This window comes from Macrobrachium nipponense, chromosome 7 (assembly GCF_015104395.2).
Source record: "Macrobrachium nipponense isolate FS-2020 chromosome 7, ASM1510439v2, whole genome shotgun sequence".
Classification (NCBI taxonomy): domain Eukaryota; kingdom Metazoa; phylum Arthropoda; class Malacostraca; order Decapoda; family Palaemonidae; genus Macrobrachium; species Macrobrachium nipponense.
In genome coordinates, this window is record NC_061109.1 from 51,505,299 (window position 1) to 51,519,303 (window position 14,005).

Sequence of the window (14,005 nt, forward strand, 5' to 3'; positions counted from 1 at the left end):
GAAAGCATTTATATATATATAGATATATATATATATATATATATATATATATATATATATATATATATATATATATAAAACTTAAAGGAGCCAGAGTAAGGTTTCGTGGGTAAATGGAAACCATGCATTTCGTCAAGTGATGCATTAAATAACAAGTGTGATTGTACCCGGTCAATTCTATTTTATTTACTGAAACTAAGTGTTTAACTCTCTCTTACGTATCTCTGGTTGCGTAGTCACCAGGTTCTGTTAATTCAGGTCGAACTCTTTTTGTTATTTTTGTAATTTAATACACAGAGACAGACAGTTTAGTCGGTAAGCCAAATAAATAAATTAGTGGAGAAAGAACACAACGCATGAAAATGAGAAGGCAATTCCAAATCGGGGAAAGAAAAGGCCTCAGGCTACACAAGAGAGAGCATTTGTTTGTTTGTGCGTATGTATGAGAGAGAGAGAGAGAGAGAGAGAGAGAGAGAGAGAGAGAGAGATGAGAGAGAGAGGAAAAGCACCTATTTTAATTAATATGTCGCTTCTCTTCAAAGTTAGAGTCCCTCCAGTAATTAGATTTATGTTGGCTGGCAGGTCCGACCTCACATGGAGCTAAGTTTCGACAACATTCTGTCTCACATCAACACGATCTACGTCCTTCGCACCAAAGAGGGACTCATCACCACCAGAGGGGACAACCGCGAATTGGCTCCCGACCAAGGATGTCTCAGACTTAAGGTTAGCCTTTCAACCGAAATACTATTTTGTATTGCATATGTGAATGGTTGTATTACACACACAGACAATATATATTATATATATATATATATATATATATATATATATATATATATAATATTATATATATATATATATATATATATATATATATGCACACACACATCGAGCTACAAATGTCATTCATCATCTAATTCGCTCTACCTCGAAATTAATATATTTTCATACATGTTAACCGAAGGGGAATTTTTTAGTCAAGATATTGTCGGCGCCCGTTGGGGCCGACAAATTTCTTATCGACTAAAAAATTCCCCTTCGGTTAACATGTATGAAAATATATTGATTCCGAGGTAGAGCGAATTAGATATTAAAGGACATTTGTAGCTCGATGTATGTATATTTATCATGGTAATGTAGGACTTCAGTAAAAGAAAGGGACCCGAAATATCTATGACATCACATATTTTCCTTACTTTAGGCTTAAGCAATAATTGATAGCTAACTGGCGATAACGTGTGAGGGGAACAGCCCCCCCCCCCCCCCCCTCCCCCCCCAACAACAACGTCAACTCCCCACTCAGATGGGCAATGACACTTTTCCTTTCAGCCATTAGAGGCAAAATTATGTAAGGTTCCAGTATGCTTTTGAGATTTCGATTCGTTATAACCAAAACCGTCAGGTTCGGGGGCCACCAATGTCCATTCAGAATTATTCCAGTCACCTTGCACAAATACATCCCTCACTTCACCCACTAATTGGTTCTAACCATGTTCGCAACTCATCACCAGCAACTATATGAAGGCCACAAGTCACATTAAAATTGGTCAAATACTGCTAAGAAAATCACTTGCCTCCTAGAATCTTTTGTATAAGTTTCCTTACGCTGGTGAGACCAGATAAAATTAATCGGTAGATCCAGCATGATTTTTGCATCAATCCTGGTGATTCTTAATGTCCTGCAAACAAAGTTTCCAAACTGTTTGCAAACACTTTTAACCGCATATTTGTTTCCATATAAATGAATCACGAAAGTTTGGAAAGTGATAAATCCTATAAATAAAGGTATAAGCCACGAGGGAGGGAAAAATAAACAATGGAGTTTCTGCAAGATCTTTCGACTCAAACATCCTTTACTCAGCTGAGTAAAAGACGTGGAGTCGAAAGATCATTGCAGGAAACTTCCTGTGTTTATTTTTCCTCGTGGCTTATACCTATTATATATATATATATATATATATTATATATATATATATATATTTATATATATATATAGCTAAATATATATTACCTATATATATATATATATATATATATAGTATATGTTAAAACAAGGTCCTTTGCCCATATAGTAGAGTTGTGACTGTCCATGTCAATTATCAATTTCCAGGGGCAGAGATTCTAACGGATAAGCTCCAACACACTTACAGGGAGCTGGAAAGTGAACGACAGAAAACCGATAAGTAAGTGAAAAGACCAGCCGCCGGGTGCCTATATCCTGTATACCATAGCTTTCATTCCATGCGGATTCTCTTGACTCCAGTAGTATAATATATTATATATATTATATATATATATATAATATATATATATATATATATATATATATATATATATATATATAAACATTTTGACAACACTGTTGAAATCCTCGTTTTGCCTAGCTTCAACTTCTTCACATTTTCAACTTTGATAATTTTCCCTTTTAAACATTCAATGATATATTAGAATTTCTTAGGTTTAAGACGACTCTTAAGTAGTAACCAGCCTACCAAGAAAAACACATTTGCACAGATCGATTGAAATATATTTCCCTGCAAATTCTTTATTATATACCTCTAATTAATTCTGTTAAACATCGGTATCTATCTTATGTTGTACAAGGTACCTACATGTCAAGAAACTAATAAGTCCATAGATTTTAAGCAAGAGCCCTTCCATTCCTCTGAAAGGACGAATTGTCTTAGCATTGTGGTCTTGCCAATAAGACACAGGATTTACATCCAGAATTAGACAGAGCAGATGGCTACTTGACGCTTGAACTCGTTATGGTTTTATTTATTTTAACATTGTTTAATAATAAACAGAAGTGGCTTGAAACCGTTAGGGTATCACAACCTAGTGCTACCGCGTGTAAAGATAACAGGATTAAAGAAATATAGTATGTACATACATGTGTATGTACAGGCATGCATCTATATATATATATATATATATATATATATATACTATAATATATATATATATATATATATATATATGTACCATTGTCCTTTTCCATTTTGATAGGTGTTACTGCTCAATAGAATTCAAGATAGGTGCTAATGCTTAATAGAATTCAAGAGAGTTATGCAGTAAAGGCACACCTATTACAATGAAGTTGTAAGCTACCTGGTGTAGTGGATGAACTCCCTGGTTATCGAATTATGTTCTACTACTTAAAGGCGAGTTTACACTAGGCTTCACCCCACGGTACATACGTTAAGCAACTCCTCCCAAATTCTTGTTAGCCCCGCCCACTGGACTGCTTATTAGGGTGTGTTAGTGGTGTGGCGTGACTCTTGATGAGCAGTCCAGTAGGCGGGGATAACAAGAATTTGGGAGGAGTTGGTGACGAGTCTTACGTGTGCACCATGGAGTGAAGCCTAGTGTAAACTCACCTTAACATGACTCTCTCTGTAAGTGACAGGCACTTAAATGCTGCCAAGAATATTCACCCCTAGAATCAACCCTTTTCTAATCTAGCACGCGATTTGTGTGTAACAAAGTTTTTGTGCGTGATTTTGAGCACTGTATCGAAACCAAGACGTTTATTTGTGTAATATTTTTACATTGTGCTCATTATTGAGAACAAGTAAAAAATGCACTACTATGAGATTCAGGGCCTATGTAACATGGTTTTTTGGACTTTGCTCCTTATCAAAGCATCGGATGTAGCTGAAAGTTGACATATGTATCTTGTACAACCTCACACAAATTTTGTCACCATTATCAATAACCTAAATCCGATAGTTATGATTTTTATAGAGTAAAAATTATCTAGCCAACGCCATGGCCAATGATAACGAGCCAAGAGTCGAAAAACATTCATTACGTAAGCAAGGTAACCACACCGGTTTACGAAATGTTGCCCCGCCCATCCACCAGACAGAAACTCATTCACCTTTTTCCATTGGCTCTGAAACCCATAGCAGTCAAGAATGGCTAACAGGATTTGGAATTGTCCCCGTGGTTGCAAAACTGCATTTGTCTTACAACTTACAACTTTATACAGTCAATAAAAAGCCCATGGCCATACTTACTGTAGCCTGAATAGGTAATTATTCAGTTTCTAGTTTAAATCCAATGTTTATGGTCTGATTTGTATTTAGCGTAACGTGATTATAATACTTGTAATGTCATTCAGGATTTTGAACATTTTCATTAACTATTCACTATGCCACCAAGCGAGAGGGAAAGAGAGAGATTGTATGTAAACAGTCTTTATATAACTATTTTTGTTAAAATAAGATATTTATCCAAAGAATACAAGCTTATATGTGCTAAAATCTCCAGCAGACCAACGGATCATCCGATATAATTTTTTTCTTCTTCTTTAGGGCATACAACCGTGTTGGATATAAAGATTATGAATGGCGGAACGATACATAGAAGTGGGTGGGGTATCTGTGCTAGCATAGTAATACTACTGTAGCAGTAGTGCCGCCGCAACAGTAGTAATAGCAGTAAACGTTTAGGCCACTGTTGGGGGGATCTTGAGGATCATTTAGCACTTCTTACAACTACTCGAAAAATGAGTTTTTATAGCCAGAAGTTGAATTTTCTAATCCAACAATGCCCATGATCCATGATAGCCTTCAGTGTTATCCTGAATTATAACGAGGCCAAAGTGGGTGGAGCCTCATGTAGTTATCATTCTGACGATAATTATTGGTGAAGGTTTAAAGCCAAAATACGGTACCGGCTATTTTTTTTTCAGTAAATATGTAGATAGCCAATAAATAAAAATTGCTTGACATTGGATATAGCAGTTATCAAATCAAGCTGGTCTACTATGTTTTTGAAAATTACCAACTATTCCCTACGTCTTGTCAATCTGATTGTGACATGTAAAGTAGACTGCAATTTCTTAGGACACTTATTTTGGGAGTGGTTTTGTATTTATTAACATATTTTGTTGGTTTGTTCATTATGACAATTATCAGTGGAGAGGTTTCAGAGTTCATAAAGGTGTACTGCTTTTCTTGTATTTAAATTTTTATGTCATTGTTGCCAGAGGTCTAGCCTTCGTTACGTATAGCCAATCAGCCATCGAGAAAAAGGGAAGAAATGCTGTCATAAGTTACGTAACGAGTGCGTTCGGAACCTTTTCTCGAATTTTCGAAAATAGTCACTTTTACATTATAAGTACCAAATTTACTCAACCTACATAATGCAGAATACAGTCAAAATTTGTGTAGATATAATGTGTATTCTGAATAAGCGTTATATTTATGAAATGCATAGATAAAAAGTTATTGCGAAAAAACCGTGTTACAGAGGCCCTGAATCTCATAGTAGTTTTCTGTTAGCGATGGCCCACACCACTCAACTTTCAGCCACGGTCAGTTGGTGGCCTCTGTTACCGGCACCCATAGCGGTGCCAGACGCACGACCATGTAAAACTGAACCTTAAATTGAATAAGTTGAATATCACTGAGGCTAGAGGGCTGCAATTTAGTATGTTTGATGACTAGAGGGTGGATGATCAACGTACCAATTTGCAGCCCTCTGGTCTCGGTAGTTTTTAAGATCTGAGGCCGGACAGACAAACAGCCATCTTAATAGTTTTCTTTTACAGAAACTAAAGACTGTACAGGATTGATCATTTCATTTATATAAATCCAAATCCAAGAAACAGTTTGGAGAAAATTCTGACGTTAACTAAAGGTATCTTCATGGATTAATTCTGTATTGGTAAATGTCTTCTTTGTGTTCTTGCAGATTACTATATTCGGTCTTACCCATCAGCATCGCCAACGAACTTCGTCATAAAAGAGCTGTTCCTCCCAGGAGATATGAGGTGGTAACGTTGCTCTTTTCAGGTAAAAGATTCTAATTAGGTCCTTTCATCGCTGTTTGCCCCACTGTCACATGCACAAATCTTTAATATTTCACGTGAAAACCACCATTACCGAAACATCCAACACCATGCATGTGAGCAAATTTAACTCATGCCAAAGAAACTAATATACATTTGTATGATTACAACATACACATACACGCATACATGGATGCATGCACACACATACTATATATATGTATATGTATATATATATATATATAATATATATATATATATATATATATATCACCTTTTATATATATATATATAATATATATACATATATATATATATATATATAATAAAGGTATAAGCCCACGCAGGTAAAATAAACAACAGAGTTTCTGCAAGATCTTTCGACTCAACGTCCTTTACTCAGCAGAGAAATTTCTTCTTAGAAAGTAAGTCAGTTTGTCTGCTGAGTAAAGGACGTTGAGTCGAAAGTTCTTGCAGAAACTCCGTTGTTTATTTTTCCTTCTGCTTATACCTTTATAGGATACTATAATATATCCTATATATATATATTATATATATTATATATACCTATATATATATATATATATATATATATATATATATATATCTATATATATATATATATACACCTATTATATACATACATACATATGCGGTTTAAGAGCTTATCTCGATCATATTCTTCACTAATCTTACATCTCACACTTTCCTTTTCGATACCCAAATTTACCCATGCTACTGATGGCCTAAAGTCACAGCAAGGTGAGAAGCCCCACCTACAGGTAGTCTTAGGGGTTGAACTTGTTGGGTCATGTCCAATAAAATACTTAGTAGACCTAGTATAATACCTGATGTTTGCAGGCGATTCGTTTTAAAGTTAAATGTGACAGAAACTAAAAAGGTTACCCGTTTCCAATTCATTTGATCTAAAAATGAAAAAATTAAAAAGCACTTTATAAATCTGTATTCTGCACCCGACTGCTTACTTATAAGCAAACATTACCATTTTACAATCCTTTATGAATATGGTTTCATTAATTCATTACCCAAATATTCATGACTGTTTTTCTTTACAGAAATTGTAGAATTTCAGCATATTGTGCTCTGTTTTTCCAGGAATTGTAGGATTTTCAGCATACTGTGCTCGTCATACTGATATGGAAGGAGCGTCCAAGATAGTAAAAATGCTTAATGATCTATATACAGCTTTCGACGTCCTGACAGATGAAGTAAAGAACCCATATGTTTACAAGGTAAGTGAGGTGACTCTCCTAATATGAAATCTTTAACTTTAAAATAACATTTGCTGGCAATCGCTTTTGTATTCAATCTAGGACACGATTTTTTGAAACAATGAGGCCTAAATCGAATTACCTGAACTCTCGATCAAAACCTTTGATTCTGCGGTAATACTAAGATAATTCGACTGAAAAAGGATTCGATGAACTAAGTCCCATGACCCGTCAGACAAAACGCGTAGAATTATACGAATGTGTCCCTACATCTTCACTAAATTCTTCTTCCTCTTCTTCTTTCCCACCAGTTGTTGCCTGATGCGCCCCCTCCACTGCATTCTATCAAAGGCATCACCCTCCACCAAACCTCTTGCTCTCCATATCTTCCCTTCCTTTATCTAGCCACCTCATCTCTGTCTCCCTCTTGATCTTCCTCTAACAGGCTCCTCCCAAGACCTCTTCACTCCCTCCTCGTCATCCATCCTCAACAAATGCCCATACCATCTCAATCGTGACTCTCTTATCACCTCTGTATTCTTTACTAAGCCTGCCCTTCTTATTCCCTCATTTTCCAATCTCTAAAGCAGCGATATTCCCATAATCCACCTCAGCATTCTCATCTCTGTTCGCTCAAGCTTTACTTCATTTTTTCTCGTTACAATCCATGTTTCTGCTCCATACATTAACACTGGTCTTACCACTGTTATATATCTTGACTTTAGTTGATCAGTGAAGCAACGAAGCCTCCTCTGGGAACTGTGATTCCACCCTCTGAATGTATCCATTGAACTACTGCACAATAGACAACCACCTGCCGTCTCGTCTTCCATTCAGTCGAGTCGTATTTACTTCATAAGGTTAGGAACTAGATCCATCCTCTGCCACCCCGACCTATTGTTTTGTCCTATGTGCCTTTCAGCGTTAAAGGTTATTAAATCATGAATGGGAGAGAGAGCTGGCTACATACACAACGTGAGAGAGAGAGAGAGAGAGAGAGAGAGAGGAGAGATGGAAGAGAGATGAGAGAGAGAGACTTATTCCTAGGAAAAAGCATAAAATATACAATAAAATAGCAAAATGTAACTTTTACTACAAAACATGAACACAAGCAGGCGCACATATATAATATAATATATATATATATATATATATATATATATATATATATATATATATATATGTGTGTGTGTGTGTGTGTGTGTGTGTGTGTATGTATGTATGTATGTATGTATGTATGTATATAATGGCGTAGGAAGCCAGATAAATGTGTGTGGGGGGGGGGGGGGGGCGGGGGGGGGGGGGGGCAATGTTCATGAGACTTATGATAGATCTGGTGAAAAGTCATTGCGATATTGTGATATCTTACATTTAATAAATGTTATACCCTCCATGTCGCCCGAGACAACCGTGCAAGATAGTTTCCACCAAACATATATACTCAAAGTATTCCAATATTCAAATACATATGAATAAGTAAATAAATGACCAATAGCTATTGGTTATTTATTTACTTATTTATCTATTTAAATTATTTATCTATTTATTTTTTTTTCTTTAAGCGGAAATTTACGTTACTAATGGGGATCATAAGGACATAATCTTCATCCCTCAGGGTTGTTTATTTACCAGTGGTAAGCCCCTTTCCCTAGATCCAAGAATGTCCCTCTCCACACCGGTGCATTACGTATACCAGCGACTTCTTTCCTTTGTTTGTGTCCGTTAACCTGAACTCCATGATGGTGAGTGGTTTGAAACTAACCTTAAAATATGTCAGGTATACAAGAAGACAACTTTTAGCTAACGCTCGTTACCTTAATGTCATGTGTAACGAGGAGTTTAACCACTAGTTCCACCAACGGCTCCGCGCGCAATCGTAACAAATATCGGCGCTCAAACGTTCCAAGTTTTAATCCCCCAATTAGCGCAATGTAATGCGCCCCTCCACACACTTAGTATACATGTTACAAGCACTCACACACACACACACACACACACAGAAAGGGGACTCCATATAAAAGACATTCCCTTACACACACGTGTACACACACGTGTACACACAGAAAGGGGGTTCCTTATAACGTTCTCTCTCTCTCTCTCTCTCTCTCTCTCTCTCTCACACACACACACATCTAAGCTGCTTACATCTCAATTTTTTTTTTTTTTTTTAGTGGCACCAGTATTATAATCTGAATCATATTCAAGCCTCCTCTTTGATGCTTTCTTCTCTACTGTGCCTTTACACACACACACACACAAAATTAAAAATGCATTGGCTTCCAGAGCCCTGCCTCAAATCCCACTGGGGGATACAGGGCTCGCTCCAGACCCCCTAGCTAAATGCCTTGCACCTTCGGCGCTCAGCATACTTCGTACTCACTCGGTCAACTTTCATGTCAATCACTAAAATGTTTCTACTGACACCCTGCCACACACGCGCACACACACAATAAAAAAAACTAAACCACAACTATTATAATATCACATAAAATTATAATATAATGCTGATAATTGTCTCCCAAAAATACACACACACTTAATAACTACACCAATAAATATCATAATAACATAATAATCTCATAGTAGCTCCACATACACTTCTTGGGTGACACTCGAAATTTATCTTAGTCTTTCTCTTTTCTATTCCAATATTATGTTCTTGGATTGCATAGTTTTTGTCTGACACTTCTTATAAGCAAGCAAAACCAATACCACATCAAAATAAACCCAGAAATAACTATATACATGTACTGACGATATGACACACGCACTGACGGAGGAACGAATAAAATTCTCGAAATGACACCGATATGCTAGGCTTGCCTACCATAATATATCTTGGTGTTTCTCTTTCTAGTCCAATATTACGTTTTTGGACTACATAGTTTTCGTCTGTGACACTTCTACTACTCTACCAAAAAAACGAAAACATCAAAATACCACCAGAAATTACGATATACTAAAGATATAACACTCGCTGACATATGAAAGCGCTCACAAAATCGAACAATCATTGACAGCAGCAATCTTGAAATATTTCCATGGGGCTGTGCTGAAAGGGGGGTTGGGCCCAAACATACTTTGGCCCCTCCACTTTAAAAGTGCAGAGGCCATGGCCACTGCGCCCCGCCCCCCTCCTTATCGTATATCGTAAATAGGAAGTTATAGTCATGCCCTAACTGCCAGTGTAGGTAATCCCCACGTGCAGAAAACTCTTTCATATTAGCCACCAGATAAGTCATCAACAGCCCGTCAATATCTTCTGTGCACGTTTTCCATTCTTCTTATGTTCCATGCAAAAGAGAGTAGTGTATCAAACTCGTTGCTGCTAAGACGTTGGCTATGACAAGAAGGATATCCACTTAACCTTCCACAATACGTAGAAGTTTAGCAATAAGTCTTATTTCTTTCGGAATATGATAGTAAGAGAAAATCCCACAGTTGCACAACTATGTAATAGCAGGAGTGGTTGAACAGGAAGATTGAGGAACGAAGAGGGAATAGAGGTAAAGTAAAATGCTAAAAAGTACTTAGTACACTTGTGTACTCGCAAGCTGTATACTTTTCGTAATGACAACATACATCCTACACAGATAATGCATACATCTAAAAATGAAATTTTGCAAATGTCTGCCGTTCTTAAAAAAAATGTATAAAGTACGATTTAGCATTTTACTTTACCCCAATTACCTCCAGCTATTACTTAGTTGTGAAACTGTGGGATTTTCTTACTATGAACATTCCGAGAGAAATAAGACTTATCGCTAAACTTCTACGTGTCATGGAAGGTTAAGCGGATATCCTTGTCGTAGACAAAGTCTTAGCAGCAACGGGTTCGGTACACTCCACTCTCTCTTTATTTTTCTGGATCGCTTCATCTCTTGATCTTGCTATCCAACCTCTACAACTGCCTCTTTTCGCTGTCTCAAGTGCTGATGGCCGAAAGAGCCCCCAGCGACTGGCCTGGCCGCCAGGACTTTACAAAATGGTACTACATATATCGTTTATGGACAAATGGATTTTTTTCGTTAATGAGCAAACTCATCAGTTCTATGCATCACACAGTATTTCATCTTCATGTCCTTTTTGCATCCTGCTTCTTCAAACTGCCTTTTGTGACGGAGATTCCGTCTTTTGCACTTACTTTATTTTAACTGAATTTGGACAAAGGAAACACAGCCATATAATGACGAAAAAAATGAAGGTAATACTGGAGGTATTACCTTCATTTTGTCATAAAATTTTGTCTCAATGAATTTTCTGTATATGTACATTTGCTGCTGTGTCGTGTTGTAGTGCTATTTAATTTGGCGCTATAGACGTAGCTTACATATGTCTTTCTCTGCCAAACAAGGTCGAGACTGTAGGGGATAAGTATATGGCGGTGAGCGGATTGCCAGACCACTGCGAGTACCATGCTCGCTGTATTGCTAATTAGCTCTCGACATGATGGACAAGGCCGAGGGAGTCATCGTCGATGGAGAACGAGTGGTGGGTATCTCCGAATCTTCTCTTTTTCCTTGTCTGCTACTTAGCCATTCAGGCCAACGGAATGAAACATTTTTATCATACCTCATATCACAGATCAATATTATTTGCTCAACACTGACGCAATATTAGGAAACTTTATTAGATTTTCCCCTTGCCCCTGACAGCGTATAACGATTGGCATCCACTCGGGAGAAGTAGTGACGGGGGTCATAGGTCAGCGGATGCCACGGTATTGTCTCTTTGGTAACACCGTTAACATAACTTCAAGAACGGAAACTACGGGAGAAATCGGCCGCATCAATGTCTCTGAGGATGCTTACAGGTAACCAGAATTGCAGACCCTTTTTGGAAACTACAAATACTGTTGAAATGTCCTTTAGACTTTTATGATGATGTTCATTGCTGCCTGAACCCTGAGGACAAGGCAGTTAAGGGTTGCCTGTGCTAGAATTACACTTCCAGTAAAAAGACGTTCTTTGAAATGTTTCAGCGTTGTAATGGCAAATGTTCTTTTTCCAGATTTTTGCAGCTGCCTGTCAACTATGATGCGAAATTCTTCTTCACTTTTCGAGGACCCGTAGCTATGAAGGGACGCAATGAACCAATGAAGGTTTGGTTCCTCAACAGGAATATGGAAGCGGTTGAGGATTCTAACGTTTACTAAAATACATCAATATTTTCGATAAAAACGCAGGAAAAGTACATGCATCCAAGGTCATATGTAGCAAGTTTGACGACTGACAAAAAGAGACAAGTAATATCGCATTACGATGCTCAGTAGGTTTCCGAGTACTTCAGGAACTAAATGTCTGATCTATCCTTAATACCTCAGAGAACTGATGTAAGGAAACCTTATCGGGGACAATGTAATACATTTGCGCTGTTTACCTCTATACGACAGCAGAATGTCGAATGTAAAAAGCACAATCACTAGACATTTTCATAAACAGCATCAGCATAGACCTATCCTGGATATTACAATAACTGCAGAAGGAAAAGCGTCAGCATAGCAGGCCTCATATATATGAACAGAAAGCGAAAGGATTTCTACATTAATAAAGACAAGAGAAACAACCCACTGTGCAGTATATAACGATCAGTCTCCCTCATCCTCGTCACATCCTGACAGCTGATGACAAGACAATCTACTAGATGTGTTTATTGCTAAAAGAGACTCTCATTCTGTTAAGTGTGTTCAGACATTTATAAATGCAGTGTAAACAAATCTACATGACATGATACATGAAGATTCCCCAAACCTAAATGTGGAACGTTTGTGTTCAAGCCTCAGAGGTTATAACAAAGGGTGCCAGATGGCTCCTGTTTTTGTTCGTGCTATGTCGTGATGCTCTAGTTGTGAGAAATGTAGGCTGTGCTTTAGTTGTCATGAAAGTTCCCAAGGAAGTGTTCTTACTTCTCATCATCTGTGTTATGAGCCTGGGAATGTAATAATAATAATACAAAAAAAAAAAAAACCTTCGTAACGTCTTTGAAGAACCGCTCTCACTTTCTATTGGGTGGCCGGTAATGAAGTGATGGGGGAAAAAAGTATCAGAAAAAATGTCACAATTCTGGCTAGGAAAAATAAGTCACAAGAAAAATTCACCTTAATTTATGGCGGCAATTAAAGTCATAAAACATTTTGGATCTCTCCTAGATAGTGACCCCCAAGGGTTGTCGGGGTCGTTATCCAGCACTAGTATTTCTCGAAGGTCATTATCTTAAGGATATTTACACTTTTTTTTCATGTTTTACGACAATCCCTAACGGCCTTGGACTAAACGAGCTACTAAGGTGGATACATACCAGGTGAAAACCCTCGGGGGCCACTATCTAGAAAAGACTCCTGTGACTTGTTTCCTTGCCTTTTTTTCCGAGACTTTTTCCTTTACTTGGATTCTCATATTGTGACCAAAGACAATAAACAATGTAAAAATAGCCATTTTTGTTTCCTCTTTCAAAGAACAACCATTTGAGCTATAATTTACAATAACCAAAACGTTCTTAAACTACTTGCATACTCCACGCATTCAACAATTCATTTAATGATTAAAATGGGAACATCACTTCGGTATGATGTTTCTTTGTATGGCGTTTTACGTTGCATGGAACCAGTGGTTATTCAGCAACGGGACCAACGGCTTTACGTGACTTCCGAACCACGTCGAGAGTGAACTTCTGCCCCAGAAATACACATCTCTCACTCCTCAATGGAATGGCCGAGAATCGAATCCGCGACCACCGAGGTGGAACGCAAACACCATACCAACCACGCCACGGTATGATGGAAAACGAATGAGTGCAATGAGGAACGAGTTGCCGTCCCCACGGTAATGTAAGCAAAACCGTAGAAGAACAGCACTGAGCTACAGGCCCTGGAATATCGAGCAGCCAACTATGGCAAGCGTCTTTATACAATCTCGTGCCTCTATTATTTTAGAACCTTACAAGTCTAAGCCAGGATCTAATAACGAAACGT

The 14,005-nt window shown here is 37.6% G+C and overlaps 2 protein-coding genes across 5 annotated transcripts in view; one reads left to right on the forward strand and one right to left on the reverse strand.

The window, feature by feature from the left end:
* Window positions 1-13,466, forward strand: part of LOC135217599 (guanylate cyclase soluble subunit beta-1-like) — a 409,846-nt gene extending 396,380 nt beyond the window's left edge. The window contains 9 exon segments of the mRNA XM_064253564.1: window positions 583-726; window positions 1,333-1,351; window positions 2,114-2,186; window positions 5,707-5,807; window positions 6,920-7,056; window positions 11,390-11,468; window positions 11,471-11,526; window positions 11,691-11,848; window positions 12,046-13,466. Of these exon segments, the coding sequence (XP_064109634.1) occupies window positions 583-726; window positions 1,333-1,351; window positions 2,114-2,186; window positions 5,707-5,807; window positions 6,920-7,056; window positions 11,390-11,468; window positions 11,471-11,526; window positions 11,691-11,848; window positions 12,046-12,190 (912 nt within the window). The 3' untranslated portion in view covers window positions 12,191-13,466.
* LOC135217350 (head-specific guanylate cyclase-like) overlaps window positions 1-14,005 on the reverse strand; it is a 999,777-nt gene that overhangs the window by 859,853 nt on the left and 125,919 nt on the right. The window lies entirely within an intron of this gene.